The sequence below is a fragment of the Stegodyphus dumicola genome, chromosome 9 (assembly GCF_044657685.1).
Source record: "Stegodyphus dumicola isolate Sdum_Otavi_A_Nest chromosome 9, ASM4465768v1".
Lineage (NCBI taxonomy): Eukaryota > Metazoa > Arthropoda > Arachnida > Araneae > Eresidae > Stegodyphus > Stegodyphus dumicola.
This window is the reverse complement of record NC_140776.1, coordinates 28,443,033-28,464,004: the sequence shown is the minus strand read 5'-3', so window position 1 is coordinate 28,464,004 and position 20,972 is coordinate 28,443,033. Positions and strand designations below refer to the sequence as shown.

Sequence of the window (20,972 nt, the reverse complement as noted above, 5' to 3'; positions counted from 1 at the left end):
TCTTAAATAATTTATTTTTCTTATCAGATTTGGCCCTTTTACATTGTTTCTTTTTAAAGAAAAATCTCACCAAAAAGAGCACCATTTCAGATATTTAAAAAAACATCATTTGGAAATCAGAGCATTTTCGAAATTTGATTTCTGCAAAAATAGCTAACATCCCCATAAACATGTCAAGTTGTGCGTAGCATTAGAAAGATTAAATACAAAAATAACAGGATGGCTAAAAGTGATGAAACTATTAGATATTTCGCATAAATTTAGTGCTTTATAAATGTAATTTTAACACTTTGTAGATGCACTGCATATTATAGGTAAGCAGCATGGCTTTTAAATTTATGTGCTAAAAGACTAAATATCTTTCAATATGCATTACATTATGCTATATATGATTATTTATTTATCTAAAACTGTTTAGATGAGAATTCAGTTCTCTTTCTAGCTAATTTCTTTTTATATATGATAAAAATCTTCAACTGAATCTTATTCATTAAAATTCCTATCAAAAGAAAATTTTTTAGACATTTCAATATTATGATGAAATACCGCAAAGTAGTTTGATTTTTGTAAGCATGCATTTTTAGGTCTAACTCCCCACTTTCCAAAAAACTATACTAACATTAGTATATAATAAGAGTTTTTGCTCTTTTGTTTTGCAGAATCATCATCATTTCTTTGTTTTAACTATCAAGACCATACTTTAAACTGCTTAAGTCCCCTTAGAAAAGTTAAATAAAACTAATGATGAAGAACGGCAGAACACAATAAAGCAATTTATTTAAAGAAAGAAAATACATGTGCATAAGTACTATAGAAAAATTGCTTAATTTTCAATGAAGCACCAGAAAGTAACAATGGATAAAATCATATTAATAAGCATAGATGCAAGTCTTCCTTTCCTTTTCTGTCCACCCTTTTTAACACTTTCTTAAATTAATATTCTATTCAAATGATTAAAAATTATATTTAAATTTAAAGTTTCTAAACATTCGTTTGCAAACAGCTTATCTTTTATATACAGTTTTGATATTCTGAACCAATAATCTATTTTCATACCCATTAAATTTTTTTAATATATAGTTACTTTTTGCATGCCTTTCTTTCCATCTCTTAAAAAATATATTTAAGGTTTAAAAAAATTATGTATATATGACAGAATTTTTAATGTGCAATTGAAAATAGCATTAAAGATTATTTACATAAATTAGAAATTAAAACCTAATTTTACTAACAAGTAAAAATGTTTAACCATATACTATAATATTTGCTGAAATGATTTTACCACAGTAGAAAAAAAAATCAATTACAACACAATATTAGCATTACCTACAGAAGTTCAAATCTTGTCTCTCATTAGTTATAATTCTAGAAGTTTTCAATTCCATGTAACGTCTGGTGGAATTAGGATCACTTCCAGGATGGCGATAATAAGAAGGGTCTTCTCCATCAACCTCAGCACTATATAGCAATGTATGGTTATTCAGCCTTCCTTTTAACATTATGCAGTATTCCTCTTTTTCATTAACAGGAATAGAAGTATTAGGTTTAGCATTCTGTGAATCTGGTATAAAAACAAGCATTTTCTTTGAGAGTAAATATAATAATAAGAATTAAAGAATACAAACATTATGAGTGAAATTTGAACTAAAATACACACAATTTAATAAACAATTATAAAAACTGAACACAGTATTAAAACAACTAGATGGAAATTATCATGATTATCAAGAAAAGAGAAACAAGATGGAATTAATTGCACAATGTAAGTTTATACACTATTTTTATCTAGTACATTTATTTCTATAAACAAAATACATATCCGGTGCAAATTATTTCGTCAACTTTATACCAAGCAGGCTTTGGAACTTAATAAAATCTCTCGCTATTCAATTTTCTATCTATATAGTTAAAATAAATATATAGCAATTATAAATATGATAGATAATAAGTGATATACCTTATATAACAATATAAAACATTTCAAGTATTTAATATTTACCAAAAGAATGAAACATTTTTTAAGACATATAAATCAATAAATTTAGAAGTTTTGGTACTCTTCTGTTATCAGAAACGGATTCAGAAATGGACGCATGTGTATATATATACAAATGAACGTATACATATATGCATACATACACACATATATACCTACATAACACATGTGTATACATACATATACATAGCAATATATACACATATACATTTCTGAATCCGGTCTCCAATAACAGAAGAGTACCTCTAAATTATACTGCAGTAAATTAACTTTCTCTTTATTCATAAAAAGTAACCACATAATTAAATAAAACTTTACAGTTTCATACAGTGATTTAAAAATTTCATGATTCGCAGTTCACAGGCAGAAAAAAAAGTTTTAAATTCAGTTATGTTTTTAAAAAATTAACGAAAGTTAAAAAATATACATTTGCCTTCAGAATGGAGATTGATATCAATAAATTTTCTTTTACTGAATTATTTACACAGATACGTCAGAAAATAACTATAATAATAAATAATATATATAACTAATTTAACCATAATTTTATAAAATGAATATAATTTAACTGTAATTAGTAATAATAAATATAATAATAAAAATACATTTAAATAATTATAAGTATAATAATATAAATAAATATAATAAATAATAAAATATAATAATATTAATTTTGTCATGTAATTTTTTTATCACAAAGCTGATCAAAAGTTGTTAAATACAGAAACAACAAGAATAATTTAACTCTCCCATTTTAAATTTTAGCCACAATTTTTTAGATAATTAAAAGAATTCCGTTTCTCGTTGAAGCAGTTATTAAATTTAAATGCTAAAATTGAATTGTATTATAAGTACTGATTTTAACATTATAAGGTATTTCTCATGCCTTCTTCACATGCCTTCATGGTGTGGTGGTCTGCATGCTCAGCGCATAACTAAGAGGTCCGTAATTCAATTCCCGGCAAAGGCGCTGCTAATTTTTCAATTCTCCTGCTTTAAAAAAAAAAAAAAAAAAAAAAAAAAATTCCTAATGACACTACAGTGGCACCAGAACTAAAAAGGGTGTTGGATGATGATTCTCCTCACCTAGGATTTGGCTATTGGGTCCCCTAAAAACCCCAGTCGCCCTTTAAAAGGGGGAGTATATAAGATATTTCTCCTGCCTTCTTTGCATGCCTTCGTGGTGTGGTGGTCTGCATGCTCAGCGCGTAATTGAGAGGTCCGTGGTTTGATTCCCGGCGAAGTGTTGCTAATTTTTCATCTTGTCTGCTTCCAAAAAAATACCTAATGTCTCAACAACATTAAAGTTTATAACTTTTTTCTCCTTAAATGTATATTAAATTTAAGAGTAATTCTAACTCGCATGCTTTTCTATCCTAATTTTAAGTTACATGCATTTCATAAACTTGAAACTGAGCCAAAAAAACTTATGAAAAAATATCAAAAGTTATGATAAATAAGTAGAAAAGTGCTAAAATAGGTTGCTGCAAATTTGAATTGGAAAATATATACTGATATGTGTTAAAATAACCTGTCAAATGATGACTGTTGCCTTACCCCATCCAATAAATATATACTGATTTCAACTTACTGACTCCAAAAGAACTAAAAATTGCTTCTAAATCTAAATATATATTAGGTCTCGGATCATCAAAGGTATAACATGCACCATTTACTGAAAATGCATATTTGTAGAATCAATCTGAATGACAGAACCTCATGCACAAAGTTTCACTGTAAGATGCAAATTTAGGAGAAATAAAAATTAAGGAAAAACACTAATTTAAAATTCAGGTTTAAATTTACACAAAAAAATCAACCTTAAAATGGCACAAATCTTGAATAAAATTTTACTGTTTTATTGAAGATAGCAGCCAGACATAAGTTGTTCTTTTCAGGAGCAAATATTTTTCACAAAGTTGGAAGGAGCAATAGATATATTTACAGGGCAATCAATGGGCAAAGCAAAGAGAAAACTATCACAGCACAACATGTTACAGAAAACGGTAATAAAAAATGGAAAGCTGAGACTAAAAATGTTGAACAGTATAAATTAATGTTCATTAATTAAATAAGATAAATTTTTGTGAATGCCTGGATTCAAGAAGCTCTATTCATCAACTAAAAAAGCTGAAACTGTTACGTGACCAACTAATATTACCTATTGAAGATTTATTTATTTTTCATTTTTGACCACAGACTTGATGTTTTTTGAAGTGAAATTTTAACAATGTTTTAATCTCACTGATACAGAGGGTTTTTCAAAAGTGGTTCCCATATTTAACAACAACAACCTGCAATAACTAATAACTATAACTTGCAATAAATAGAAAGAACAGATGATTCCAAGATGGCATTAAGAGAAAGTGAACAGCATGCTAAAGTATAAGGAACGAAATTTTACATGCTGTTACATTACAACTTCAGCAGTTTGCGTCAAAAAAGGCTTCAGGGTAAAAGTATATTTATGGGTACCCCTTGGCGAAAATTGGTGATTTTTAGCGGCACATGGACACTGAGTTTGAGCAATTCTTTGACTTGTTATTTTGGCTTTGTGTAGCAGCAATTTTTGACCTATTTTCACTTAAAAGAAATCACAGAATTCCACAAACTAGGCCATTGCGCACTCCCTTGATTTTATCCATGTACATGTCCACCGATTTTCACTTAAAAAAACAACAGAGAATCGCACAAACTTGGCACTGCGCACTCCCTAGACATCGATATATTTTCACCTAAAAAGTCAAAGAAGCACCCAGTTCTAGGTAAAAGTATATTTACGGAACATTCAACTACTCAGGTTATCATAAATGAAACAACAACTTGGCGATAAATGAAACAACTTTGCGATAATACAAGGGGTACCCTTCAGTCTACTCTAACTGGCTTCAGATGTTCAAAGCATCAAGATGTGGCATGCAAAGTGACGAGAAGCATCATGGATTTACCATGAACTGGCTAGTTGAAGATAAGTGAAGAGATGATTGGCGTAGCAAGAGGCAACATTTCAAACAAGGCACAGGAAGTTGGTTTAGAGAAAGTTCTAATAGATGCATGTTTTGATATATGTGTTCTTTACGACAATTCAGAATCACATGCCAAGTCCTAAAAGCTGATGATTATAGATCAATACACTGCTCTTCTTTATTCAATCAACTGTCAATTCTCTTAAATTTGCATTGGCCAGTTGCATCCATGTAACTCCATAACACTTCCTGTTTCCAGAAACTTTGCATACAACTTTTAGTTGCTTTTTACGTCTTGGATATTTTATGACGCATACTCAGAATTTTCATTGTGCAAGCACATGATTTCAGCTCTGCATATCACAGTGCATATAGTTTATTCTCCTACAATGACTTCATTTCAGAATCACGATTTTCTTAATGTGCAGTGTTGCACATTAAGACAATCGTGATTTGTTTTCTTAATCTGCCAGGTGAAACTTAAAAGACTGTTGTGCTGTACAAACTTTATTTCACCAAAACACTTTTACAAAATTATTGTGAATTTAAACATGGAAACATCTGTTACAAAGTTATTGTGAATTTAAACACAGAAAATTCTTTTGAAAACTTTATATGTCAAACTGCACTGGCAAGATACGCTCCAAAAAATTAAAATCAGAGATGGGATCATTACAAGTTAAACAAGTTTTACTGATTGGAGAAAAGGTAAATTGCAGGTTGAATATATAGAGAATATGAGCAATTTTGTAACTAATAGTAAGATTAAATAGGATAATAACAAGATTATCATAGTTTATACTATTAGCAAAAATTTTTATGATGCAAGACAAATAAATATTCTTTAAGAGATTCATCAATAAAACATAGGAGAAAATCTTCTGTCAGCTGCAACTAAATAAAAAAATTGAGTTCTGAGAGAGGAAAGAAGATTGATTCTGAAGAGCAGATCTCAAAAGAATGTATTTGAAAGTAAAAAATAATTTTTTTTTCATTAAATAAGATGACATGATTTCACAATTGAAGGCAAGCAAATGTACAAAATTTAAAGCAATACTGAAATCAAATTTACCGTAGATAATTAGAGTGTGAAGGAAAGAAAGGGAATAGTTCAAGTCAATTTCAAATTTGAAGTTGTCCGATTCAATTCAAAGTGATATACGAATTCAATTCCAAAAGTTAATTAATTAAATTAATAATAAATTAAAAACTTCATTAAATGGAATTATAATCTTGTAAAATTTGGAAAAATATAAATCTAAGTACAGTTAGCGGTGAGTGGACTTGATTCTTTTAACTGACCTGGGAGTATATGAAATGACCTATTAGCAGTTTTGGCTGATCTTTAGAATATGGTAACTGGTAGTTTGGCGACATTTTGGAGGCGATAAAGGTTACTACCTGGGACTTTGGTAATAATGTGAGCAGTACTCAGTTCCGATTACGCACTATTTTGTGTGAGGGAAATGAGAGATCATGGGATATGTCATGTGATATTAATGGATGAATTATGGTTCTTTAATCGGAAAAGGGGGGAAATCGGGAAAAAATCTGGAAATTTTGTATTTGGCTTTATTCTGTGTTGTGTGAAACAGTGTTCGTTATTTTTTGGATCCCATGGTCCTAACTAAAGTGAATTTGAAATGGGTATTTAGTGAGATTGAAAGGGGTAGTAATAAGTGTTTCTTTAAGGTTGTGCGAGATAGAAGTAAAGATGTTTTATTAAGTTATTTTTTTTACCTGGTACCTTGCTGTGAACTATAAGTATGATTTTAAAGATCCTGAAACAGAAATAAGAAAAGTTTATCGGACACGTAATCAAGATTCTGAAGAAGATTAGGTAAGTTAGTATTTTTAATTATTTGAGGATATTATTTTTATGCATTGTTCTAAATGTAAGGTGGAAGTAAAGTAATTTGCGTAAACGTGCATGGAAATAATTTAAATATTTGACACTAAGTATTTGTAACCATTTGTAATGTTTGCGGTATGAATTAGTGACGTTTGTAATATAATAGATAATGTAGAGGTAAAAGTTTTTGGATATTTTATTTATTTTATACGGGGAAATGTTCATATTTGGAAAGGGTATATACTTTTTCGCGATCAGGTAATTTCATATATGTTCTTTTTACCGGGTTTAAAGATTCACAAAATTTTCATGCATTTTCGTGAAATTTTTCTAATGTATGACAAAAAAGCAGTGTACATGGATATAGTGAAGAGTGTGCGCAATGCCATTTTTGTGCAATTCTGGGATGTTTTTTTAAGTAAAAATAAGTCGATGTGTACATGGTTTAGTGATATTTTAATTAAATGATAGTTATTTTGTGAATTTTATGTTTGTAGGAATTTGGTATACGTTTTAGTGGAAGTAAACGTGCATGGAAATAATTTACATATTTCACACTAAGTATTTGTAATGTTTGCGGTATGAATTCGTTGGTGACGTTTATAATATAATAGATAATTGAGAGGTAAAAGTTTTTGGATATTTTATTTATTTTATACATGGAAATGTTCATATTTGGAAAGGGTATATACTTTTTCGCGATCAGGTAATTTCATATATGTGCTTTTTACCGGATTTAAAGATTCAAAAAATTGTCATGTATTTTCGTGAAATTTTTCTAATTTATGAGAAAAAAGCAGTGTACATGGATATAGTGAACAGTGTGCGCAATGCCATTTTTGTGCAATTCTGGGATTTTTTTTAAGTAAAAATAAGTTGACGTGTACATGGTTTATGTGTATGTGTTATTTTGAAAAACGCGTAAGGAGTATGGTATTGTGCACTTTTTCCCAATTTTGCAGTGAGTATTTGTCATGATTAAGCAGTTTTGTTAGATAAAATTTCTAGCATAAGTGTAATTCGGCTAGTAGATTGTTGGAAGAAGTGTTCAGTAGATAAAAAGAAAAGAAACATGTCTTTACTTTGTGAAGACAAAATGGCAGCGGGAAAAAAAAATAGAGGGTTGCTGTAGGAGAGTTGGTCGCCAAATTTTCGCCAAAAAATCGCCAAGTTACCATAATGTAAAGATCAACCGCAGTTTTACCATTTGAGAGCATCTTTACAGATCAAGCAACGCAAAGGCCTTCATTTATCAGTTTTGGTACTCCATCAATATATGCATTTTCAGTTTTTATTCATAACAATGATCTGATTACTATTATAAGCTCTGAAATTAACAACATTTGGATTAGAATGGATGCCAAACAAAATTTACTTTTGCTTTAATTTTAATTCAAATAAATCTGGATTTAGAAATCCATTTTTATTTTTTTCTCAAAATTCTAAATTAAAATGGATTTAAAAATCCATTTTAATTTCTTGATATATAAAGCACAAATATAATTGAAAATGTAGTACTTTCCAATCAAAGCCACACTACATGGCATTTGTAATTCCTCTCTGCCAGATAGTGCCACTCTGGTTTGAAACTTTCTAAGAATGAATAAATGGCTATCCTGTTTTTTCAACAAAAAAGTACGCTCCATATAGAAACATTGTATGGTTCTAACAAGATGGCATGAAGAAATTAAAAATATAAAATAGTGGTTTATGAAATAATGAAGCATTTACGACCTTAATAAAATTAAAATTCACAAGAAAAAAAAAATCAGTATATAATGTCTTGTGTTCTTTGGGAATTTAAACTGCACAGAATGTTGTAAGTCTTAGAAATACATTATCACTATGTCTTGTAAAGTATCACAGCAACAGAGAAATGGGTGTAAAGGACCCTTTTATTTGTCTCAATTGAAAGTTAACAGAAGGCTCCACTTCGATTTAGATTGGAGGAAAGTACAGAATCACACACAGCTAGCTGTATTTTTAAGAATTGCACGAACTCGGTATCCATTTTCACTTAGTAAAACATCAGAGAATTGCACAAATTTGGCATTGTGCACTCCCTTCACTTTCTCCATGTACACATCAATGTATTTTCACTTAAAAAGTCAAAGGAAATTGACAAAAATCCAATTCTTCTTACTCTTGTAAAAAGTGCCAAACACAACACGCCAAATAAGTGGGCGATTCTGCACTTCACTTGTAGATTGTTTCAATTTAAGATGTATGCAAACAAAAGGGTGACTGCAAAGCCAAGTTATTGATGATACATATTGATGCTAATAAATGATTATGGCTTTAATGGAAAGCTACCAGAAGCATAACCTAACTATACCATGTAAACAGATTTTTTTTTTTAACACTGAAGATGTTATACAGTCAAGGTGAATTTTCTTTCTAAATCTGATAACTAATACATACTTGCCAACCTATGACACTCAAAAATCAGGAGATTTTTTTAAGAAATCGGGAGATTTTTCGCAATGTTAAAAAGACTTTTTAAATGAGGAAAATATAGTTTTTAATAATGAATTAACTTTAAACAGTAACTAATTCTTAAATGCAAGCAACACAAAAATACCTTACACATAAAAAAAACATTTTTATTACTTGCATCGTTTAAGAAAAAAAAAAAAAAAACCTTTAATCAGTTTTTGTACAAATGGTATAAACAGTGGCAGATTTTGCTTTCTTTAAGAAAGAAACTTCATAATTTTGTTCATAGCAATTGCCACGTAGGCCTGCTTTCACCAATAAAGGTTTTCTAATGTGTCATCACTAATATTAGATCTAAATTTAGTCCTCGTTTTCGCAACAACACTGAAAATCCTCTCACACTCTGCATTACTATGGGGAACTGTCAAGATGGCCAACATAATTCTAGACAGTTCTCTATATTTTAAAATTCCATCAGCATCTTTCAGTTTTCCAATTAAACTCTACTGGGTGTCAATCCTAGCTGATTTTATAACTTCATCCAAGTTTTCTAATTGTAAACTGCTATTATGCAGCTGTTGGACCTGTTTCAATTTTTCCTCCTTTTTGGAACTCCTTTCAAGATAAATATCAACAATGTGTTCATCCACATTTATTGGTAATGAAGCTACTCCTTTTTCAGCTGCTAAATTTAAGATGTGACAGGTGCACCTCATAATCTGCAAATCTGAATTTTCCTTTCTGAAGATGCCTGCAACACCAGTCTTCAAGCCTACCAATACTGGTGCATTATCGGCACCAAGTGCTAAGCAATTATCCAGAGGGACTGTATTTTCTTTTAAAGTTTTAATAATTAGCTGTGCTATATTAAAGCCTGTCAAATGTCCTTCTAAAGTGGGGACAGAAAGTAAACTGCACTCAATTTCTGAAGACTCTGGATTAAAAAAAGAAACAACAATTGGATACAGTTTTGAATCAGTATTATTGCTTCCATCCGAAGAGAGGCAGAACGGAGCTGTTTTAATGCGATCAATAACTGAAGATTTATTTTTCAAATCCATTTCTTTAATAATTGCACCTCTTTTGGTTCTTGCACTTAAGTATTTCTTAGCGATTTCACTATCGGGAAACATTTTTCTAAATAAAGCTGCAGCGTGATCCGATGCATTCAGTGGCAGGTTGCTCCAGTAAAAAGGCAGAGAACAGACATTCTGCATTAATAACTTTTTGGTTCTTTGTTTCCGAAGAAAAATTTAATTTTTCGTTTTTTTTTTTTTTTTTTTTTCAAAACAGCTCATGTTGCCCTTGTGTTTTTGTGTACGCACATGTTTGAGAACATCCGCCCTTCCACCACGCGAAATCGAAAAATCGCAACGACAGGTGGTACACATAGCAAATTTATTACATTTCCTTGAGGAAATAATGGAAGGAAAGTCAACTGTGTACGATTTTTGAAACGTACACGAGTATTTCACCTTTCTCACAGACATAACAAACGATGATAATTTCTAAAACTATTTCCGGAAGGCACGTGTACTTACACAACTCAGGTCAAAATGACAGAAATAACTAAAGAACATCCAAATAACAGCTTGTTTTGTCCTCATTGGCTAATATATGCCAGATGACACGCAGTGGAGCACGATCAAAGAATCTCTAAGGAACCTCCTTAGAGGAATCTCCTTAGAGATTCCTTGGCACGATGCCCATTGGAGAACTGGAGAAGGACGTTTCTGGATACGTATATGCTCTCACTCACAAAGCAGAAGTTATCTAATTCGCAAGGTTTTGTTTTAGATATAATCTAGAGAAAATTCATTTGCTTCGGACGTCCAAAATCACTTTTTTTGTTCATATAACAAAGTATTAAGCCAAGTTCCATAAAAATCATGAGAAATTTTAAGAATAAGAAAAAGTCGGGAGAAATATATTGTAAATCGGGTTGGCGGGAGAGCGGTCGAAAACGTGGCCTTCGAGAAACGAGTCTCCCGCCTAAATCGGGAGAGTTGGCAAGTCTACTAATATATAGCATTGATACATGTACTAATAATGTATACTGTTATGGATTTGGTATTTAATTAGTTATTGTTACTAGAGTTATAAATAAAAGTGTTTTATTCCCCGTGCAGAGCAGCGCATGATGAATATTAAAAGGAAGCTAAGGCGGAAAATCAAAAATACAAGAGGGCATGCATTTAACATTTAATAAATAAATATCTTTTTTTTGATTTCGAGAAAATACTGGAAAATTCTCGCGCATTTAAAAAGCTTATATAAGCGGCATGAAAACCTCTCAATTTGTTAGTTAGTTGTTGTTTTAAGAGTTTGTTTAGAAAACTGCTCTTGTTGACTGTAGCGAATTCGCAGATTAGCTTTCTCTAGCTGTTGTAAATTAAGTCCTGTTGAACATTTGAGTACTTAAAAAATACCTACTAGGATATATTGTAACACTGAACGAATATCTGAGGAAATTTAAGCATTTTGTTTTATTTGTGATAATAATAAACTTTGTTCATTTTTCATCGGACTTGTGTATTCAATTCATAACGAACCCGTACACATGCAACAATACTAATAACTAACACATGGCACTACTGATACTAATACATATATAATCTATCACAAAAATATCAACATATTTATGAAATCAGCTTGTAATGATTAAGCTACCGAGGATGAGTTTTGCAACATAGGTAAAGGTTTCTTGTATCAATTTCTAAATTAACGAAAAGTTTTGAATAAAACGATCAAAAATACAGTTTTTTTTAATATAACTAATTTATTTTATAACAACAATTTATATATGATTAATGTATGAAAGTATTCAATAAGAAATTATAGATTATGTTATTGATATAGTTGGCATAAAATTTTAAGTTACCTGATACCATGTATTGTTCAAATTTATAACCCCATGAGGACATTAGCTTGTCCCTCTCAGTCATTTTTTCTCTCCGTTGGACATCCTGTTCTGTGTCAAATCCACATAAAAATATAACTGATTTGTACTTTGTAGCACATATCAACCAGTCTTCCTTATTTTCATATGTTGTAGAACAGATTTCAGTCAGAAGGCCACGAAAGCAGACAAAATCTATTTTAATTCTAGAGTTAGAAAATTATATTATTAAAAACTAAATACTAACATAAAAATAATTTCATTATTGCATTTTTAAAACACAATGAAATTCTTTTCATTACAATATGTGTTTGTTCTTTCCAATAGCATGCAGCAGAACCTCCGTAAACGAGCCTTTATCAACACCGAGGTTTGCGTTATCCAAGTCAGTAATTAGTTCAAAGAACTAATTTCAGTAATATTATATAATTACAAAGCATACACTAAAAATCAGTAGCATTTACAAATTTTCTCAACAATTAATCTTTTGGTCTGTCTTATCAGTAATGGGTCATTTAATGTCCTTCTTATTTTAACATCATAATAAAAAATTATGGTTTATATGTTGTAAAAATGTTTCAGAATAGAGAAATAAAGAAACAGCATAACAAATTTTGCAATTTTGTGTGGCAAAGAAATCATTTGCATCATAGATCAAGAGAAAATAAAAATTGCTGTGATGCTGAGAATGATAAAATAAAAAATGTAAAGACTGGTGATGCTGAAATCTTGATTTTGGTTTATTCTGATAATGGCAAAGCATGCAAAGGCTTTCTGTCTAAATGAAAAGATACCTTCATGAATGACATTTTAAAAGAAATAAGGTTGTATTAATGCTGTATGTAATGCTTGCTTGTGGGTAAGAGACAACTTTGTTGAAAGTTACATTTCAGTATATCCTTAATATAAATTTTGCAAATTCAAATTCATGTCAATATATTTTTTAACTTTACCTTAATATAACACATATTACAAGCAAATTATGAAATATATGTATTATTTTAACATGTTCTGTACTTTTTGAAGGTACTATAAATAATAGCTATCCATGACATGAAATGACAAATGTTATTTAAGGAGTACCTGAAAAGAAATTTGTAAAAAACTTTTATTAAAAAGATATATATAAAAAAATAATATATGATACTCTTACTAAAAAAAAAAAAAAGAGAAGAAAAAAAGCTATAATGGATATATTTATCACAACTATGAAGGTCAGAATGAAATTTTGAATTAAAAAGTTAATAGTCTTTTTCCTGTATTATGTACTTGGTTTTGTACATATATCTAATAAATCACTGGCTATTTTCTGTGGAATAAACAATAGCAGTTGATGAAAGAAGTGTTCTGTGGTCAAGAACATCTTCATCTCTCAGCAGAATCAGAACCAGAGATGGTGCAACCTGTGTAGTCCATACAGAGCAGCAGAATTTAGAGGCAACAAGAGTACTATATCTGAAAATTTACCACATTCCTTACTCCTAAGTATTATGAAACCATTTTATGCTGTCTAACAGACAGTTGCAGAGTTTAGTTTTGTTACTTCCTTGTTAAAGGTGACCACTGTATAAATCTTTGGAGACATTTGAAATTTGCTTGTTACAGATCAGTGATTTAATTTCTCTATTTTGATGGTTAAGCTCAGTAGCTTCTTTAATAAGGATGCATTGTTATATTTTATGAGAGTACAGCCAAAAAAAATGGTATTCTCTGATTATCTGCCTAACCCTGAGAAGAATCACCCAGCAATGTGCTATGTTGCCAAATTATGCAACCCAGAATTTTACAAAAGTGTATTTATCTGGCAGCCTATTAATGGTTGTGCTCATTACGATAGCATGGAATTTAACAGTCATCTTTGCAGCTGCTGCTTGCTGTGATTAGAGTGCGCATTTTTTTTTTTTTTTTTTTTTTTTTCTTCTCGTTATGCCTTTGTGCAAGTTTGTCTGCTAATGAAAAAGTGTTGCATACATAAAAGAAACACCCATAATGAAACACTGAAAATTACATAACACAGTAGCAAACTAATTAAATTAAAAACAGCAAGACTGTAAAAATGCAAATATTAGGATTATTTTCATTACTATTGTTAAAGTAATAGCATGTACTCTAAAAAAAGGCGCATTCAGCTAGCTTTTATTTATCCCTGATATTCCATTATTACAGAAATCTTGCAGTTTGAAAATTATCTATCAACTGTTCATAGCTGATTGGGATAATAACATTTTCAAAATTTGTGCAATATTTTTATGTTAAAACAAGTTGATGTGTACATGGAAAAAGGGAGAAAAATAGATATTTCTTGTGTTTTAATTTTGTTAATTTGGTGCTATTTTAAGTGCTTTTCAATGTGTTGCTATTTTCTGAAATGGCTGTTGTTTCTCATATCTGAGGTAGGTGAAAAATTAGTTCTCAATAATTGGAAACTTTGTAGGAGAGTTGGGTGGATAATAAGGAAAGTGTCAATAATTTACTATTGTTTATCTTTAGAAAATATAATTTAGCCAACTTTTCATACAACCATGAAAAGCTTTGGTTATGGAAAATTAAATATAATTTGGATAAAGAAAAAGAAAGATTAACTTAAGAACTTAAAAAATTCAACAAGGCCATGCAATTTTACATAATAATATCTGGTTTTATATATAAATAAAAATAACTGAGAATTAAACAAATAATATACAAAAGGTTTATCACACATCTGAATAACAATAATTTACACTTATCGATTGTTGATAGTATGTAGTTCTAAAGTATAATACAGAAATTTGAGTTTTAAAACCATAAAAATGTGGGGCTAAAGTGCAGAATTGCCCACTTATTTGATTGGTGTTTGTTTGGCGCTTTTTACAAGAATAAGAATTGGATTTTTGTCAATTTTCTTTGACTTTTTAAGTGAAAATAGGTCAATGTGTACATGGATAAAGTAACGGGAGTGCACAATGCCCTTTTTGCGCAATTCTGGGATTTTTTTTTTAAGTGAAAATAGGTTGATTGATGTGTATATGGACACCGAGTATGTGCAATTCTTAAAAACGCATCAAGCAGTGGGCGATTCTGCACTTTCCCCAAATTTGGAATTAGATATTTGGTTGAACCCTATGTAATTTCCTTTATCAGTACACATATGGAATACATCCAGAAAGTAAGTTTCCGTAGGATTGTAAATAGAAAGAAAACATGGTTCCATAGAAAAATATATTAGAACTGATACAGGAATTGTTTATTCACCACTGGAATTGAGACATTTGTCATACTGTGGGATCACTTTTGTATTTCTCTGTCATGGAATTCTGCTGCCTGGGATTGGAAACATTATACAGTCAAAAGTCGTTAATTCGGACACCCATAATTCGGAATGATCTATAATCCGGACATCAAAACTAAAAACTTTCTGCGCATGCGCCGCGTTGACACACGTGCAGAGGCGTTCACGCGTGCACGTAAGACCTTTTACGACTGCGCATATGAGTGTGCGCAAGTGCAGAATACATTTTCGCGCGCGCATTTTATGTATAATGGACGTATAAGCTAAATAATTATCTATTTCAGTTAATGTTGATGATTGCGTTGTTCCTTAATTTTCGAATTGCATCCAGCTTATTATTTTTTGCAGACTGTAAGAGCAATTTTATAAAAGTAAGCTTAAACTTTCGATTATATCAAATAGAATTTCTGATATATATTTGTTAATATGTAAAGGATCTAAAGCGAAAGTATGTTTTGAAATCCGAAATCTGTTTATCAATTTCACGCTGCTCGGCGGCAGGCGCCTAATGAATTGAAAGTTGATTTGTCAGCACTATCCTTATCTTCAGCGCAGATGTTTTTATTTTATTTGGCTTATAATTCCTTACCAAATGTAGTATTTCATCTCGATATGCTCCGTCTTTGATATGATTTAAAACAAGTTCCTCGTCATTATAATTCGCTTCCGATAGCGAAGAAAAGTGATAGAGGTTATTGAAAACAAAAAAATTTCTATTGACAAATTAGTCGGTGTTCTTGACACAGCAATTATAGGACTTGAACGGTGGAACTTTGTAACTGAACAAGAAATTATGTCTATTTAATATAATTAAAGAGAAAGTATTATCACATGAAACGAAGCAAAACTTAAGCAACTTACATTGAAAGAAATGTTTAATAAAGTAAACAAATAAATATTAAGCTTTTTCTTTTTGCAAATTTTGATACCCTTTAGATCATAATTGTTCTTTATTTCATAAATTACGGTTTCATATTTTTAATTTTAGAATTTCTGCATGCCATCTTACGAGATTTAAACTGATGATCTATAATCCGGAAAAATCGATAATCCGGAATCGCCGAAGTCCCGACGAGTCCGGATTAACGACTTTTGACTGTATTACAGTCATTTGCACCTCTTTATCATTCTAAAAACGTTCATCAAACAGGAATTTTTTGAAGTGTAAGAAAAGATAGAAATTTTTAAAAGCAAGATCAGGACTATAATACGGATGGTCAAACATGTCTCAACAGAAGATGCATTGTGTATACAGTCATATATCAGCAAGCATTAATGTTGATCAACATAAATTCTGCATCATACACCCACCTGCCTTTTTCTCCAGCTGGCTAATCACAATTCTGACACTATTTGACAAAAATGGTCACGTCTATCAATCCACCTCTGGCCAGGAATCAATGAACAGAATATCCTATTTGTCTCAGAATACCATGAACATGAATTTTTGGCCCTGTCTGCTTGAATTTTATCCTACACAAAGATCCAATGTGATGCAATGCATGGTAAAAGTTTAAAATTGGTTGCCCCTTGTTTATTGGCGATTCTTTTTTGACGCCAAGATCGGCACACAATTTCAAGATGGCCGCTACACAAAATCAAAATAAGAAGTCAAAGAATTGCACAAGATCTGTGTTCATGTACACATCGATCTGTTTTTACTAAAAAAACATCCTAGAATTGCACAACCTAGGCATTGCGCACTGCTTTAAATATGTCCATATATACATCAATCTATTTTCATTTAAATAAATTCGGGAAGCTAAAACGAAGTTAAAACTATCGTAGTAACCAGAAGTGATGTTTCATCACCAAAATTTTTTTTAAAAATGTCGCCAATCGAAGGGGCACCCAATTATACACTAGAGCCCAATGCATTAATTTCTGGCACCCACCAGCGGCCGAGCGGTAAAATTGCTGAACACTGGTAGTTCGGTCCGGGCTTTGAATCCCAGCGAACGGGCTGGTTGCATGGGTGTTTTCATGGTGTTTCTAATTGTAACGTATATGCCTGCTGGTTTCCCTTAAAAAATTCTTCACAAAGGCATCCCTCCTTTTAGGCAGATAGCCCTAGTGTGCTTTGCCGTATTCTCAATATACATATACACACATTAATTTCTGCTTGGTTGCCAATATAAAGTTAGTAATTTGTCACTGTGATGTGTTTCACTGACTGTGATGATCCTGTTAAGGAGTCTGTTGCTGATCATGGTATAACTGCTGAAAAGTAACTGCTGATCTCCTGCATTTGTTTTTGTGTTTCCGGATCAGGCTCTCTGGGATTCACCAGAACATAATTTCTGAAATAAGAGAAGTTTTGCGATAATTCCATGGCACAAGGAAAGGGATAGCTGTGGAAAATGTTTGCCGATTTCCATAAAAATAAAGTGAAGTTCTCCAAAATGCACTATCAAACAAGGTCTTTATTAATGATAGACAACCAGCCAATGCATTTCTAATCATAGATACTTTAATAACCTTAAAAAATTTGGCAGCACCAAAAGTACACTATCTGCAGCCTCAGAGTACAAAGCTCATAGATCTGACACAGCCAACAATGAATTTTGATCAGCATTACTTTACGTGTATTCAGCAATTTTATCATGGACTTTATTGGCAACAACTTTATCATGGACTTGAGCAAAATTATAAGGTTCTATAATTTAAGCTGCTATAACTGCCACATCCAGAGTGACTGGGAAAGGGTAACTGTTACACGACAGCCACATCCAAAAACTTTTAGGCACGTACATCTGTTTTTCACAATGTCATCTATTATCAATGCGGGAAACTTATCTTCTAGATGTACCTCATATTATTATTACATTCTTGCGATGAACTTGTTTAGTATAACTAAACTCTAAATATTTTATATTAATTGGTATAATGTATATAGTATTAATACTCACGTATTTGTTCCATGTATCATGAAAACATTCTTCACTTTTTCTTGATGTGCTAATATCCATCTTAGCATCGTATCTATCTTTTCTTTTTTCTGAAAATCTTTTTTAATTGCTTCAGAGTAACCTTTGTTCAAATCCATGTGTAATCCCGTTATAGACCGAGGCATAACTAGATATTTTAATTGATGATTATCATCATGAAATTGTCTTTCCCCATCCAATGAAAAACAACCAATTTCTGTAGGCTGACGAAAAGATGGGAAATTTCCATTGTAATGGAATGCATTTTGCACAACGAGATGCATTTTAAAAACTTATTCACTTAAAAATGCAGCAGATATACCTTGAAATAACAATTACATATTTGCTTTTTCCAGATTTCAAGTTATATAATTGATTTCTATTAAGATACGGTTAACAAAAAGCATTCACTCAAATAATAATATGATCCTACGTAAAACGTTTAAAACATTTTGGTTCATATTTTCCAGCTTGTGAAAAGTGAGTTTTGAGAAATTACTCTAAATAATTTTGATAATTCAAATATTTACGTTACATCTAATATTTCTTACCACTTAATAAAGCACACGACTAAAGTGTATATTTTTCCAATCATAGTAATTTAATGACAAACGGATAAGTAACTAATGTTTCCTAATGACGGAAATGAACAAGATAGACTGCGTCGCTCTTTAAAATTAACGTTTTAATTGTAAACAAAAAGCTTTGGTGCACCTAACAAAGTCATTAAACACGATGGATTCAATTTCAAAACAAAATAATAAAATAACTTTTTAGAATCTATTCGTTTAATTGAATACGGCAAAGTACGCAAGAGCTATGTTCCTTTAAAAAATGCAAATTTAATAAAAGATATCATATTATACCGCGCTTGGATACCATTATTTATTATGTTATTGTTTATTAAATACCTGTTGCCATTAGTAGTTGCAGTTGTTAGTGTGCTGGAAATTGAAATTATGATCCAAAGATCTTCGGTGGTGATGATGAAATGAGCGAAAAAGTTACTAGTGTAAATGATTGATTTTCTTGTTTATCTTTCTTGTTTTATATTTAATGGGCTGAAAACTGCCAACTTATTATTACATCTTATTGAAAAATTATATATGCATCTCACTGCGATCAGCTCGATGCCGGTTAACGAATGCACAAACTTTACATGCAGTATGTGAAATTTTCCTTAAATGTTTCAAATATTCATTTTCTCATTTTCATAAAATTGTAATACTAGCAATATGAAAGCAAATATGAATACTATACTAGCAAATTCTGTTTCCTGCGTCTGAAAATGATATCCGTAATAGATCTTAAAAAAATCGAATTCAAAGCAGGTTAATTCAATCAGAACTGTTAAAAATCAAATTATGGAACATAAAAATAATTTTCATTAAGCATGTTGCAAAATTCCCTTTGTAATTAAGCTATATTTCAGTAATTATTAAATGTTAGAAAACGAGCAATTTAAATATTTCAGTCGATAATTATAAAATATTAGAAAACTAGTAACTTATTTTTGATTTATTGAAATTTCATCATATAGTCGAGAGAAAAATATGTTTTGATTCTGATGCTTTTGTTTTGTTCTACATATATTATAAATAATGAAAAATTAATTTGCAGTACCATGGAACAGTAAATTTTTATTAAATTAAAAATATATGTCATGTATATTTGTTTTAAAGGTTATTTAAAAAGGTAGAATGATAAATTATATTATAAAATTATTGAACCAAACAGTAGTCAGAGTAGCTAGTAGTTTTAATATTACAAATGAATACATCAGTTTATGATATAAAAGCTTAATAATTTTAATATTTTTCTTCGTGTATTAAGAAGTTACCAGTACTAGTTTTAAATAAATGTTATTGCACTGTGCAACTTAGGGTCATGCGACATAACTCTCTATCAAAAATCAACTATATCCATTTAGTGTCACAGATGTCTAAAGTAATAACTCCTGTCTTGGTATGGATTAAACTCATGTAAAAATGTGTGTGTAATATAATATTTACTTCAGTATGAGTGCATATATAATTTGAAGAATTGTAGTTTTAGTTGGATAGCTAGGAATTCTTCTGGGATTTAGGATAATTTCTAGCCCCTTCTGGAATAATTAAACACCATCCTTTTTGATGTAAATGAAGTAAATATTTATTTTCTTATGGTAAAACTTTAAAAAAAATTAGTTACGTAAAGTTAATAAGTTACATAAAGCTTTTTCATGTATAACTGGACAAAAATAATATACAGACAAAATTTTTTGTGTGAATAAAAATGTATTTGTATATGCACACTCAATTATAATACCCTTATATTATACAAATTGTAAAATAGTTACTAATCAAAGCATTTTTCAACACATTTCTTGCTTTATCATCAGCTGTGAATGGCTCACTACTCTGAAGATCTGTTAGTGCATCAGTTTTCTCCAGAGCTTAAATTGCGCCCGAGCCCTCCTCCTGTACAGTACAAAGTCCGTAATATGGACTCGTCAGGACATCGGCGATTCCGGATTATAGATCATCAATTTAAATCTGGGAAGATGGCATGCAAAAATTATACGGTTCATCTTTGGGTTATGGTAACTTGGCGAAAATTTGGCGACCAACTCTGCTACAGCAACCCTCT

General features: G+C 30.7%; 2 protein-coding genes across 7 annotated transcripts in view; one reads left to right on the top strand and one right to left on the bottom strand.

Annotated features, from left to right (window-relative positions):
- The window catches only part of LOC118191627 (decapping and exoribonuclease protein-like), a 51,889-nt gene extending 32,866 nt beyond the window's left edge, over positions 1–19,023 (bottom strand). The window contains exons 1-3 of one of the 2 annotated variants that reach the window (XR_015042953.1): positions 18,327–19,023; positions 12,132–12,355; positions 1,327–1,561 (exon numbers count right to left, since the gene is read on the bottom strand). Coding sequence is in view for 1 of the 2 variants with exons in the window: in XM_035362452.2 (XP_035218343.1) it covers positions 1,327–1,561; positions 12,132–12,355; positions 18,327–18,628 (761 nt within the window). In the remaining variant the exon portion in view is untranslated. The remainder of the gene's footprint in view (positions 1–1,326; positions 1,562–12,131; positions 12,356–18,326) is intronic. The other variant, XM_035362452.2, reaches the window with a different exon arrangement.
- A 188-nt stretch (positions 19,024–19,211) lies between these two features.
- The window catches only part of LOC118191626 (CCA tRNA nucleotidyltransferase 1, mitochondrial), a 53,026-nt gene continuing 51,265 nt past the window's right edge, over positions 19,212–20,972 (top strand). Inside the window, exon 1 of one of the 5 annotated variants that reach the window (XR_015042952.1) lies at positions 19,212–19,356. The gene's annotated coding sequence lies outside the window, so the exon portion shown is untranslated. The other 4 variants (XM_085823315.1, XM_085823316.1, XM_085823318.1 and 1 more) reach the window with 4 other exon arrangements.